At 39.0% G+C, this 14853-nt stretch overlaps 2 protein-coding genes across 2 annotated transcripts; both read right to left on the bottom strand.

Annotated features, from left to right (window-relative positions):
* Positions 1–3018: 3018 nt before the first annotated feature.
* LOC112278176 (uncharacterized) lies at positions 3019–6351 on the bottom strand. Its single transcript, XM_024511350.3, has 6 exons — positions 5225–6351; positions 4920–5040; positions 4346–4792; positions 4118–4241; positions 3915–3996; positions 3019–3761 (listed from the first exon to the last, which is right to left on the bottom strand). Exons 1-6 carry the CDS (start codon positions 5579–5581, stop codon positions 3567–3569), a joined length of 1326 nt encoding a protein of 441 aa, XP_024367118.1. The 5' UTR covers positions 5582–6351; the 3' UTR covers positions 3019–3566.
* A 4766-nt stretch (positions 6352–11117) lies between these two features.
* Positions 11118–11833, bottom strand: LOC141044967 (putative LRR receptor-like serine/threonine-protein kinase At2g24230). The gene is made up of 2 exons (XM_073531480.1): positions 11509–11833; positions 11118–11218 (listed from the first exon to the last, which is right to left on the bottom strand). Exons 1-2 carry the CDS (start codon positions 11831–11833, stop codon positions 11118–11120), a joined length of 426 nt encoding a protein of 141 aa, XP_073387581.1.
* Positions 11834–14853: the final 3020 nt, after the last annotated feature.

The raw sequence follows: 14853 nt of genomic DNA, 5'->3' as shown, positions 1-14853 counted from the left end.
TCATTACCATTTGACATTTTGCAATGATTTTCATCATTTAATCACATTCAAAGATTTAAAAACTGTCAAATATTAATATTTTTGGGGTTTGGTTTGGTTTTAATTTTAATTTTATACGAATTTGACTTGATTGTAATTGATTAAATGCAAAAAAAAAAAAAAAAAAAAAAAAAAAAAAAAGTCATCAACATATATAATGACATGGTATTGTTGGTTGTATTACATTCCTGTCATACCATTAAAATTTTCATTGATCTTCAAACAGTTATATGCTGCATGCAATGGCTTAGTTTACAAACATGTTAAGAGCTTGATTAATTTATATATCATTTTAGACCATAAATACTTATATATATATATATATATATATAATTACTATCGGTAAACTATAAAAAATATGGGACACTGTGTAATATTTTGATGTCATATATGGAGGTACTTCTAATAATTTGTCAAAAGGTCTTTTCAAGCTATTCCATTTCTACACTAGCTTCTCATACACAATATCTTTATTACATTTTAAGAATAAAGATTGAAGTATATGTTTTTTGGTATTTTTATTACCTTTTTTAGTCTTTTATATTTTTTTGGAATCATATGTAAAATTGACAAAACTGTAGTTCTTTATATTTTTGAAGTACACTAGATGTCTTTTACTTTAAACATTGAACTGAAAAATGAGCATTACTGCTGAATTTTCAAAATGATGTGCTTACTTATGTATAAAATATATGTGCATACATGCATGTAATTATTCAAGTATATTTTAGAATTGATTTAGGTAGCAAGACACTTGAGAAATGTGGTTCATTTCAATAAGTCACAGAGAATGTTTTAGCTAGCATTTCTTGATTTAAAATTTAAAACATTTTACAATGAAAGAATATTCCTTTCGTATAATTAGTTAACATATATATTTGTTAATATTAAAAATGCACATACAAATACATGTGTATACATACACCTACAAATATATATATATATATATATATGTACATATATAAAATACATGTGTATACATACACACACACACATTATCTCATTCATTGCAAACATTAAAATGTTCTGCAAAAGAATATTTAGTTATTTTCTGAAGTAACATGTGCCTTGGATTTGTGAAGGGTTGAGACAAGTAAAATTAGGAAGTAGTGTGACACATGTTATGTAACTTAGGATTTTAATTTTAATTTTAATTTTTTCAAACACAGTTTAACCAAGATCACTTTATATAATTCACAGAAACAAGCCTCACTTATCTAAACACATCAAAGGATTTCTGAACAAGTTCAAAGAAACAGAAAGAGATAGGATTATACATATCAAGCACAACACACATAGTTGATTTTATTTTTGCTTTTATTCTTATTTTTTTCCATTCAAAAATGTATTCAAATACACCAAAACATAACTTATGATAAAATGCTATCAAAGTAATTCCAACCCTAAGTTGGATTTGTACATAGGGTTAGGGGGGCCTAAAAGTGAGGTTCCCCATGAGAAGTTCCCTTGTAGTAGTTCTCACAATTCCCCCACATTGGAAACCCACCAAGGAGCATATATTGTTCCCCTTCCCCCCAAATATATATATATATATTGAAAGCATTCAGGCATTCAGCTCACCTAGTTTATTTTGACCAAGAACAAGCCAAGCTCACATAGAATGAGGAGGGTTGAGTTGACCCACAAATAGATGCGATATTTCTCGAACCAAGTTGTACCACAACTAAGCAAAATAGTGTGGGTGAAAAAATTCCACGCAAACACCCCCAAAACCGTGCCTTGACTGAATAGCGACCCACCGTGGGGTCGACTTCCGTGCAGCACGCCTACTTCCCCTACGGCCGTGCACCGAAGATAGGTTCCGTCTGCTCGGTGACAGGGGGCGATGGCGCGGCTTCCGGAGACCGCACATATTCCAGAGTTTCGCGAACTGGGCCACAGCCCAGTAGTCTTGTCTCGTCTAGAATTTGGTTGGATTGACAACCACCATAGTCAAAAAATGGACTTGTGGGTTGCAGAGGTGGCTGTTATTAATAGCTTCTGACTCTTCCAAGTTGCTGAAATTGTAACCTTTGCACCGTTCTAGACGGCACTGATCACACACCATCGTCCACTGTTTCAAACTGGGGTGAAGTATGAATGTGTTGTGAGATGAGTGGGTGATGACTAGTTGCAAGTTGACAAGCTCATGGGCCAGTTCCGCAGCTGAACTTACTGTGCTGGCAGTACCTTGCAATCTTGCCGAGGCACAGATTGTATGAGTTCGTGCGGAGGTTGAGGAGAAGAGCTTTTTACATTCGCCCGTGGTAAAGGGTTGAGAAGGAATAGGAAGCACCAAGATAAAGCTGCATTTGGTCCACTGAATAATTGCTCGCAAAAGGAGTAAAGGAGAGCATAGAGAAAAAAAAATCTCGGCAGCTGGATTTGTCGCCCAGCCGGGAACCGTGTTTGGAGGAAGCTGTCAGTGCAAAGGGGAGAACACGAGTTTTCGTTGGTGGGTGACTTGTAGAAAGTCGAGACGTCCTAAACGCTGAACATCGGTGTTACAAAAAGCCAGGCTTGCAAGAGCGTGTAAAGAACGTGGTGATATGATTGCAGGGAATAGTGCTGTTGAGGCTTCCAGCCCATACACAATCTTCGAGGCGTCGCCGCTTTTTGGAGGCTTGCTCACCACTTCAAGACTGGTTGGCATTTCTGGTTTCACTCGATTATCAGTTGTAGGGGTACGACAGGCCACTGGTTGATAACTCTCTCGTCTCGAATGGGCAATAGCAATGAGCGCATCGTGCACCGGATTCAAGATTATCAAGTTCAAGTTTGACCAGCATTGTTTATTACACGATGTCTGTCTTCACTTGCATGAGAAAACGAGAAATAAACAATGATGGACATACGGAAGGATGTGTGGCAAGCAGCGCCGAATCCTAAGCACATTTTTGGCTCAGAAGGGTGGAAGAATCAGTCTCATCAGACAGGAAAGCATATCATCTCCAAGCACAAATAAACGAGACAGGGAAATAAGTCAAGCACATCTTCCGTGCGTAATTTATTGTTGGTAGAATCCGAAGTATGAATTGGAAGAAACAATTGGTAGCCACGAATAATTACTGCTAGACTATTGATCATTCTCTCGAGAAAAATGCTTCTCAGCCCCTAGCGTGAATAGATTAGCAAACCTTGAATAGTAAGTCGATCTACAGCCAAGATTTTGACCTGAGAAGCGGAGTGGCGATTAATTCGCCATGAATAGTGATATAAGCCTTGAACAGTGATATATTCTAATACAAGTGTCATCTGTTTTATTGTACAAATTCCTGTCACAGTGCGGACCAGGATTATGAATGATGAGATCTGAACACCTCTGAAGACCGTCGTCCCCGGGTGTATGTGATGGAGCTTGCACATTGTACAACCGTGAAAACATCACGTCACTGAAAAATAATCAATCTTCCACTAAGAGGAAGCGGGGCTGTGAAATCGGAATGGTAATTGTTGAGAGTTGAGTAGAGTTGAGTTGAAGGATACTTTTGAAGGATGTGGTCGAGGTGGAGAGTTCGCTTTGAGTATCAACCGAGGAAAAGACAACCACGAGGATTTTTGACGGGCCGTCTCATGATCTTTACATCCATTGCTGCTCTCGCTGCTTTATCAGCACGTTTCGCCTCAGCTATGGCCTTCTTCTCCTCTGCCTTCCGTCGCGCCACGGCTACCTCGTTCTGCATCTTCTCGATTAAGCGTGCACGCTTGAGCTCCAGCTTCAACTGTGACAAGATACATAAATAAAATAAAATAAAATAAAAAGAAGATAAATCACAAGTATTGGCATGAGAAAACTAACTAGGGGTGCTTCGAAACGAATTGACAAACAAGGAGTCAGTGAACACAATCTACAGCTGTGCAAGAGGTACACAAACCTCGATTTGCCTCAGCGCAGAAGCGGCTTTAGTCCGTTGTTGCTCTTCCCAGGACTTGTGTTCCCTTACTTCCCTCTCATATCTGGTACCAAAACAGAAAAGTTAGGAGAATATTTTCAAAGCCTTCAGAGCCAAAACGAACGACAATCGTTCCAGAATCCCAATTTGAAATCTTTCTGTAAGAACCAATAAGTCAAACGCACCGATTGGCGTACTTCAAGTCAGTGGGGCTGAGAGCTTTCTGCTTAGAAACGTGCGCAAATGCTTCCCGCATGGAAGCGGAGCACTCTGAGTTTCCTCTTGATAATCTTTGAAGATCAGTTACATCTGAAGAATTCCAACCACCCATGTCCAACAATCAGTAAACGCTGCAAAAAAGTATCATCAAGCAATATCAAATCAATATCTCGTAGCACGGTTAAGAGCTTTACCATTATCTCCAGATGGCTGTCGCGAATATGTCCTTTTAAGCGGGGCACTGTGTCCGACAGTCTTAATTTGTGCTGGGTGAGTGTCACCTTCGAACTGGCGGCCTGTCGAAAGTTCACTAAAACGAGCTAATCGTGGGAGTTCCATAGATTGAGTTCGGCATGCGCTCCTTGACACTCGCGGATTTGTACGAACCACATAATCAGATGAACCCAGGTTGAGCCGGGATCTACGCAAACCTCCATGCGTGTCGAAGTCCGAACTATTCGAGGTCGAACCGCGTGTGCTCATGCCTGCGGCAGTTCCAGCTGCCACCATGTTGTGCCATTCAGAAGTCAAGCTAAATTCGCTTCCGGGAGAGCCGCATTCCTCTGGGGCAAAACCTCGAAGGTGATCATCCCTAAAAGCTCCCGCGTATTGGAATGCAGATGGCGACGGTGTCTCAAAATCTACAGAACGGTACCACAATATCAGTGGGTGCTAAATACATGTCGAGCATGCCATTTTCACCACATGGCCTCACGAAAGGGAAGAGATTTTCAAAACTGAAAAAAAGGAAAAGAAGTAAACGTGTACGTTGTGCATCCTTGAAAACGTGCACAAGGAAGTTGCTGCCGCCGCAACGTCCGGTATCAATCCTCGAAACATCTTCAGAGTTAATGTTTGCTGGACACTTCGGAGGAGAAATAGCCCTTGCCTGCAACAGCGACACATGGGCATTCACCATATTTATTTAACTCTCCAGCATTTCTCGGATACAGAACTCCTAGAAACGTCTGAAACAGGGAGTCCAAGCCTGGCGCCCCCAATTCGGAACTCAGAGGAACAGCCTCCTACTTTGCAAAAACTTAAACACGAAAGAGGGATTCTAAGAAGCTTACCCTAAGCCGGTTAGTCCTCGAGCTGGAACAGCCGAATCGATTGGAGCAGCCACGGTACTCCGAACTAGCAGGAGAGGAGTCGTGGGATTCAAATGAAGAACCCGAAATCTCGTCAACGAGATGATTGTCAAGAACGGATTTGGGGCTTGCTTCCAGCCAAGCCTTCACTGTCTCTCTCGATCGGAAGAGCCTCTCAGAGGTAACAGACGCAACAGGGCTACTGGGCTCGATCAGTTCTAACTCGTGCGACCGAACATGATGACCAGGCCATAGTGGGCTCGTGGGATTGGAAGCACGGCTACGCGGCTTGTCGGGGAGCTTCCCCAAGCACTGTGTGGCCCTTTGGCGCATGGACATCTCCACAAAATCTCGCAAACTTGGAATGCTCTCAAATCTACTTGAGACGATCCTCCTTCGCAATGAGAATTACAAGAAAATTGTTGTCGCAATCCTCAGATGCGCCCCGCAATATCCAACCAAACTGAATGCTGATACTACCCTAGTAAGAGTCCTCACCCCACTATTCGAAGCATCCAATGCCTATAGCTCGTAGCCACCAACACACAACCTCAAACTCTACCATGAGATTACCCCGACACAACGACTGCCCTCCAATTCACCATACCAAATGCTCCTCCACCCCCGTGATCCAACTGCGAACTCTACAAACTTTCCAGCACTTCAAAGCCGAGCCTCCTCACGCCGTATGTCGTACACAACATCCGTCAACACACACACAACCACCGTCGCCGCGCCCGAACGACACCATGGAAGACGCAGATGCTCTTCTAAATCTCTGACTCAAGTCGCTGGTTGCTTCTAATAACCTCTAACCCAGCTGTCTGTGCCAGAACACTGCCTCCGCATTCGCTTGAATCCAGCATCGAAAGCTCAACCTCAATCAGTACGTCTTCTGCAAGATATACCCAACTCTTCAAAGCGTACAAGACAGGCGTGTATGGCTCTGACACCACCCCGACTGAGAGGCCTAGCAGGAACAAAGAGACAATACCGAAATGGAATCCCGACTTTGGGCTCCAGCCTGGTGATATAATCCAGGACGGGATCCCTGAGCGACAGAAACCTTTGTGTCAGAATGGCAGCCTTCCATCCACTCCGCGAGGCTAATTCTGAACACTCACTTCTATCGTTTTCTTTCAACTGCATTATTTTGCAATCTTGGTCTCCTTGGCATTTTGAACATGGTTTGCGCAACTTCCCACTTAGGTTATTTTTGAGGGCGTTGGTTTCCATGGTTGGAAGCGATGCAGAGCACTCGACTGAAGGAGAGCCATCGATGGATTGCATGAGGGAGATGGAAATAGACTTTTTACTGCCATTGTAGCTATTTGTGGCGTCCGACAGCTTCACTTGTTAATTGAATAAAATCGGAGGTTACTCAGGGCACGACACATGGCGAGGAGGATGTAATGCTGTCCTGATTTACGCAGAGATGTGGCAGATTTTAGTGCACAACCATCCAATTTTCACCAATATGTGCAGTCAATCGGTTCGGGACCTAATAACAAAATTTGGCGTCGTCTTCGCCGTAAAAAATAGTTGTGGAGGCTTCGAGGGCCTCACAATGTCTGTAGATAATTGCTCAGGGTGGTATCATTCTTTTACTACGGCCTTCTTCACCAGTTCTGCTTTCCGAGCCCCGTTCTGCGCAGAGTTTACCGTGTCATTATCAAAAAAGGGTTCACATCCAGGTAAGATCAAATGCAACCTCTGTATTGCATTGATGTACCTCAGACACGAACGATTACCTTTCGAATTATGACCCCAACCAAGAATATGATGCCGCCTTGCTTTTTCACCTTTGCCGTAATGACACATTTTTACAAACCCACACAAATTCTCCCTCGTGAGCTCGTGATCGGGTCCAGTAAAATCTACACCAGAGGTTTAAGCTCCCGACCGATTGATCGATCGATCACACTTTCCATCTCCCTCCAACGCCAATTAACTCTCCACCCTTCGAACCCTAATCGAGCTGATGCATGGATTCCTTCCAGCCTTAAAACTCCTCAGTAGTTTTATTCACCTTTTTCAGACTTCCCCACTCAAGACAAACAGAAACAATGGACGAGAGAAGAAGCCTGTGGTGGTGGTGGTAGTGGCGAGCGGTATTGTCAGGCCAGGGTGGACAGGTGGTTATACAATCACTGAGATGGGAATGAATTGCGCATACAAGGCGGAGCTGGGTGGATCAGCCCCTGCCTGCGACAACAATTGAGGGGGGGCACAGACACTTCTCAGCCCCCTCTTATTGAATGCTGGTGTCCAGTATCAACTGTCGACGCCTGATTGCTCGTGGGTCACAACTCCCGATCGCTCGCCTTATCGCTTCCCCGAAACAAACCGGTTTCAGAATCTCACTCTATCAAAGCCGTTGCAGTAGATTCCATGCCGCTACTCGTCGAATTTGTCATACGCAAGCAAACAGCCAACGGGGTGATTCTCTGCGCAAGGCCATGCCAACAAGCAAGCCAGGAAGCAGGCGACAGGGTGCATGCTTTCGATGGGGTCTGTGCACCGAGGCCCGCCCCCCCACGTTGCCACCATGATTCTGCACCCATGCGAGCAACGCCGCACTGCGGTAACTGATAGCCGAGAAGAGCGATTCCCCCGAAGCATCATTCGATTCTCACGCAACTTGATTACGCATTCTTCCTCGCTCCTCACTCTTCTTCTCATTAATATTCTCGTTGTTATTGTGTGTGTACGTTTATTTATCATAAGGATTGCAATTTATGTTTGTTATTGTATGTATGTGTGTGTATTATATATAAATGCGTGTGCATAGAATTAGAATATGTGAAAGCAACACTTTTTCTTCTGAGTGTTGCGAATTTGTTTATGGGTTTGTAGATTTATTACATCATGAAGTTAGGGTTTAGGGTTAACAATCTTTGCACACTTCCAATGTTTTTTTTTTTTTTTTTTTTTTGGGTGTTGCTTTGAAGGTGGTGAGGAAAATAAAAGAGGGACTGTGAAGGAAAATCTGAGATTCTATGGAGTGTGCAAGCAATTATAGATGTGTAATTTTCATAAAGTGGTGAGAATTATGCGTTGAACTGTTTTGAATTTCGTATTTGTGAATAGGAGTTACTGCGTCGTGGCTTTGTTCCTGTTATAATATTTCGACGGTTGAGCTTTTGGGGTGGCATGAGTTGGGACCCGAAAGAAGGGCCTGTATTAAGAGACATTAATTATCTTTTTTATTTGGTTATATTTCCATATCTGATCATCGTTGACTTGATTCATAGGAAACTTCCCGCTCACTACTAGAAACAACCCACCAATGGTTCACATCCACATGTTGGATGAAACTTCTCAGAATGACCCTTTCGCGAAAAGAAGGGTGTGTCATTTATTTACCAAAAGTCAAGCTTACTTTATAATAAAGTTGCATTATAAATAGCTCAATAAAAACTAAAACATGAAAGCAAAAAAATATATTCACGTTCTCAATATATTCTTATCTATTTGAAGGTAGGTATTTACTAAAATCAAATAAGTGGAATGGAAGCACTAAGTTCTTCTTCACTTCAACGAGTGGTGGGGTATTCATAAAAGGATTTTGCTGTAATGCCAAGCAACTGATCTTCTACGACTTTCAACAAAGTGATTGATTTGGCTTTGTTTCTGAGGTACCAACCAAGTCTATGGGGATCTCCTTTTAGTCTTCAAGGTGGTCTAGAACATACAATTTAGTAAATTTAGTTCAACATAGAGGCACCCAAGTTGCACCAAAATTGCACCCACTTGATTCATGAGCCTCATTGCACAACTATGACAAGGAAAAGATTTGATTTCCATACAATGAAGGTAGAAAGAGCTTAGAAGTGGGTTGTATAAACATTTGGACCTCAAACTAACCATCTTATAAGAAAAGTTAAAAATCAAAACGAACAAACAACAACAATAAAGAAGGTGGAAAATCAAATATAAGAAAGTAAAAAATAAAATGAAATGAATTGTCATTTATGAAGGAAAGTTTGCAAGCCTCCACAATCGGCATAGATGGATGAAAAATACGCATCAATGTCCGATCCTCATCCATCCATAACTAAACCGTAAAGTCAACACCATTAAATGTACTCCATTTAAATACCATATCTATACATCACTAGCTCATACGAGTACCATTCAGTATTTAGTGTTCGTACCCAACAGATCCATGAACAAGTTACACTTTTTATGAAGGACTGTACACCTACTTTTTCCATTATTATACATACAGTGATCGAACGGATGTTCAACAGCGACGATCGTATCCTACGTATGTATAGTATTCATATTAGGGGGGGGGGGGTACTGGCAATACAACAACAGTTGTTGCTGAAAGCCAAGAATTCAAAACGCATGATCCATGGTATTATTTGTGAAGCTCACCACCGCTATTTCTTCCCCTCGCGTTGGAAACTCCGCCGAACATTCGATTCCAGCCTTGTGTATAAATACAAAAGGGTGGAGGAGCCATAGCTGTTGTGGAAGACCACATTATGAGGCATAAAAAAATTCTAAATGTTTAGACATGTTATTTAATGCACATTAGCTGCCATGTTCCCCAAGTTTAATGGGTGTTCCTAAAGTTTGCTTTTTAAAATTTATATGGTCTTTTTACTTTTTAGGGAAATTTTCATTGAAATTTATATGGTCTTTTTACTTTATATATTCCAAATGAAATCAATTGTAAGGATTGTGAATGAAAGCATGGGAGGAAACATGAACCGAATGTACTTACTCTGGTAGAAAAAAAAAAAAAAAAAAAAAAAAAATCTGGTCCAAATTATAATGGGTTGCTAATTGACTACAAGGGTTTTCTTTATTTGTTTATTTATTTATTGTTGTTGTTTGTATGTCATTCGAAGATCCGTTTGGAGACGTGGGTGGGTAGAATCCACATGGGTGATGTCAGAAAATTGTTTTGTGATTGTAATCTTTGTAATCAAGATTCATTTATGAAAAAATGTTATAAAATATTTCACAAAATGATCCCAAATCCCTACTCATGTTTAATTTTGGTTGATATGATAAAAAAATATTAAAACTGTCCGTCGGTAATAGAAAATACGAATCATGCTCCGCGCTATTTTCCACCTACGAGGTATAATATAGATATATCCATATGTTTAAAGAAAACAAATGCCAACAATGAATCGAAACACGTACGAAAAATAATTCGCAGAATTATCAAATTTGCAAATTAAAGTAGTGATTAAAGTGATTAATTAACCAGGTTGTGCCGTAGGTCCCTTCCAGCAGCGCATGTGTTGACGTATGCAAAGGAACTCGCATCCTTGTTGCGGAGACTTGTATGCATCGATTCGAGAGCTCGATGGGTTCGCCGACTCTATCGATTATCGATGGCATCGAGAGATGAATTGCAACAAGACGAGTACGATCTGCATCAAAATTTCGACCCTACGAGCGCATCACAAATGATCACGACCTTGATGCTCTTGCAGATCGAATCCTCACTTGCAGCTCAGTCTCCACCCGCTGCTTCATGAGCTTTGAGATCGAGCGATCAGTTCTTTGTCCATGGATTGCATTCACATATCAGACATTGTGGCCATTTGATTGTCTCTACACGGGAGCATATAATTCCTGATTACTAAGCTGGTGGGGTTGCAGACAGGGATGATGGTGGTTGAGTACTCGGAACCACCAGGTTGTTAACTTGCAGGGAGTCTTCACTTCTAAGCGGCGGCTTTCTCAAGCAGTCGGGTAGTCAATTGTTGATACTGTATCCGGCAACTTCAGTGGAAATCACAAGCGGGATGGAAGAATTCGGTGGGTGAATCACATCGGGGTGAGCAATACCAACAAGTGTCTGAAGCGGAATCGATGTTTGTTGATCTAGAAGAGCTCCGAGTTCGAGTTAAGCCTTCTCTGTGATGCGAACTCGATCACTTGCAAGCTTCATGTATTCATGTACGTGGAAGCAGATCACCTTAACCAGGTAATCAATTGCATGTACGGCTGCATTGATTCACATAACGACTACAAATGAACATCTCCAGATTCTTCAATCACAAGAGTTGCAACGTGAGATTAATAGTGTTAGGTAGACAGAAATCAGTTTCCGGTTGAATGTGTTCTTGTGCGAGAGAGTGAATATAAACGCTTGCGCAACGCTCGAAACCATCTTCATTGTTTAGAGGTGGCATCTGTGAATTCATTCACCTCTATACAAATTCGAAGAATTTAAATGAGTAAATAATCAATCACCTACACGGAAGTAACTTCGGCGTGGATGTCCTTGAGCAAACCAACCACCTGCTGCATCGTCAGGCGCTTGGTGGGGAGCTCGGCCGTGCAAAGGTACCCCATTCTTAACGTCTCAAGCATCTCACTTTTAACGCCACTCGCCAGGAGCTTTGGATCTAAACATTTGAAGCCACACTGATCTTTGACTTGGGACCGAACCCACCCAACCAAATTGCCGCCACAGCTTTCATGGAATTCACGGCCTATTGGGGTCTTGCCAGTAACCAACTCCAACAAGACGACACCAGGGCTGTAAACATCGCCGCCAGGTGTGGCCTTCCACGTCTGTCCACACCCTGGAGGGACATAGCCTACAGTGCCGCCCATCACAGGAGTGTTGTACCCAGAGGGTTCGACCAAACAGGCCAGTCCACTTTCAATCCGTTGGAAATCAATCGAGCGGGAGCAGGGGCTGAGGAGGGAACCATGGAAACAAACCTGGGCAGATTCTATCTACGACAATTCCACAAAGCAGAGGATCTCCTTCGAATGAAGACTTGCCGAAAGCACTCCACTGATTTGAGTGTGGATTTCGCCGCTCAAATTGTTAAAGGATAAATCTAATATATTCAAGTATGTCAATGAAATGAGTTCTGAAGGGATCTTCTCGGTGGGATTGTTGTGAGACAATTCGAGAGATGTCAGATTGGTTGCCTGTGAAAGATTTGTAGGGCTACTCCCGGTCAAGTGATTGTGCGACAGGTCCAGTTGCGCCAAGCTCTTGAGTTCATCGACTGAATCGAATATGGTGCCATTTGTGTTGCTTGATGACAAGTTAAGGTAAATTTCACGAGGCTCTCCGTTTGGCTAATTTTTTTGTTTGACTTGTTGTAAAACCATTTAAGAAAATGCTTTTGTAAAATTACTTATAAACAAAAAAAAAAAGAAAAAAAGAAAAAAGAAAGATAAGATAACATAAAACTATAATAATTAGAAAAATATTATAAGAAAATATTTTATGAAAACCAAAAATACATTTGTTTACTTTTTTAAAAAATACAATATGCTGGTGGGTTTCATTATCTTTAAAATACAATATTTAGGTGAAATTAAATAATAATAATAATAATCTAGAAAGTATTTTAAAAAATAACAAATTTGAAGATTTATTATATAATATTTATTATATTAGCTAATTAATTTTTATATTTTTTATTTAATTTTTAATTCTTTTTATTTAATTTTTTAATTGATGTAGATTTTTAGGTTTTAAATAAGGTATTGCTATTGTCACTTCAATTTTTGCTATTGTCACTAGAACTTGCCATCTACCACATATTACCATGGTTTTTGCTAATGCCACCACAAGTTGCCATTAGCAAGAGTTGCACATCACAAGACACTTTTTTCAACCATTGGCATTGTTACAACAACTAATTTTATCAACCAATGACTCTTAATTACTCTTGTTGGCCTTTGTTTGTTCAAGTCCTAAATATAGAGTTTAAAACATTACTTACTTGTTTAATAGAAGTATTTAAAAATATACACATTTATTTACTTACCTATTTAGGTTTAATTCTTAAATAAAAAGTATTTAGATATTTTTTCTAAGGTGCAAAACTCTACTTTCTTCTATAATATTTGACCAAGGTTGTATGTATTAATCTTATTAAGATTAGGTTTTGAAAAAAATATGTTACATGATAGATATAAATATTTTTGGTTTTTCAGAAAAGATATTTTTTTTCTACCCCTCTTTTTACAAATAGATGCCAAAGGAAGTAATTAAGAATCACTAGTAATTGAAAAACACTCGAAAAGTTGCTTTATGTCTTACTAATAGCAAAGATGCTTAAATCCTATACTTAAGATTGCTAAAATAAAAAGACTAATACTATTGTTATTTTATTAAAATATTTTAATAAAATAAAAATATACTATTAAGTGCAGAGTAATATTATGGAGCACAACTAATCATATCATACCAATAGCAAATTAAGAACCTTTACGCCAATTATATTGCAATGATTTAATTTTCACATTGCTCTTCTATCCTACCTTCTAGTATCAAGGTATCCATATTGTATTTACAATTGTAAAATTTGTAATATATATAATATTAATAAATACATAATTGAAGTTGATAATTAATTAATAAAGTTTCTAGAAAGTAACTATATTACTTTTATATCTAAATAACATCTATTCTATGATTCATTATATAGATGTTTATATATTCTCATAAAATATATTATTTTATTAATTTAAATAGAAATAATACTAAAAGCTACAACAATTATAACAAAATTGATTTTATTTTACACACACATTTTTGTTCTACTCAACAATACTACATAATACATATAGCAAAGACATTAAATACATAAAAACATTACATGATTACACAATTGTAATAGTTCATTGTCAATCAACTATTCTTTTTATTTTGTATATTACATCCTAACATATGATGCATATAACATTGAACAATTTCTAGTTTGTATATCAATCTGCTTATAAAAAATAAATTATTATGCAAATATGAAACAATACAATTCAATTCCATGTATTAGTGATATTTTTTGTATTACTTGGAGCTGATGGGGTTCCTAATAGAAGGCTAAATAACATGTTCATAGCTAAAGTTTAACAATCATAAAACTATAAATTCAATACACAAAACCTAAAAGTATGATATATTACCTAACAATTATTTTTACACATGTGCATTGTACAACAAGTAACCAATTCTAACAACCATTAGAAACAAGGAGAATAAGTGTGGTGTATCTAGGCAATATAGATTCACCTAATTGTACAAAAGACAACAATGGTGATTAATTTAATAAAAACAATACCTATACAAATCAACAAGAAAATGAAGCATATGTTAATTACAAGTCAATTTTACATGAGAGATAAAAGATCAAATAAGACTATGGTGATGCAAAGCTAGAAAGATACAATAACAAACTATGCCAATGCAAAACAAGAAATATAATAATATGAAGAATTATGCATGAGTGTATCCACTTTTAGTCACAAAACAAATCCCAAAAAAAATCCCCAAGTTGTCAAAAGAAAAAAAGATTGTAAAAAGAGGCACATGAAAGATTACAAAGACAAATACAACAAAGTACATAAAAATTGCACAAAGAAGCATAACAAACAATGCAAAGCCAATTACAAAAAAAGAAGACATCACATAGATATACTAGCAAGATTTAGTGCATTTTATCAAAACTGACAAACAACAAACATTTGTCCTCAATGCTATATAATATTTGTCAGGAAAAAATAGTTAAGTAGAAGACAAAGACAAGTGCATCTCTGAAGTAGAGCCCATGATCTACAAATGCTCAATAAATACTTCCCTAGTTAAAAAATTATACATCATTTTCTTC

Source organism: Physcomitrium patens, chromosome 26, assembly GCF_059467195.1.
Source record: "Physcomitrium patens ecotype Gransden chromosome 26, ASM5946719v1, whole genome shotgun sequence".
NCBI classification, from domain to species: domain Eukaryota; kingdom Viridiplantae; phylum Streptophyta; class Bryopsida; order Funariales; family Funariaceae; genus Physcomitrium; species Physcomitrium patens.
This window is presented reverse-complemented; position numbering and strand designations above follow the sequence as displayed.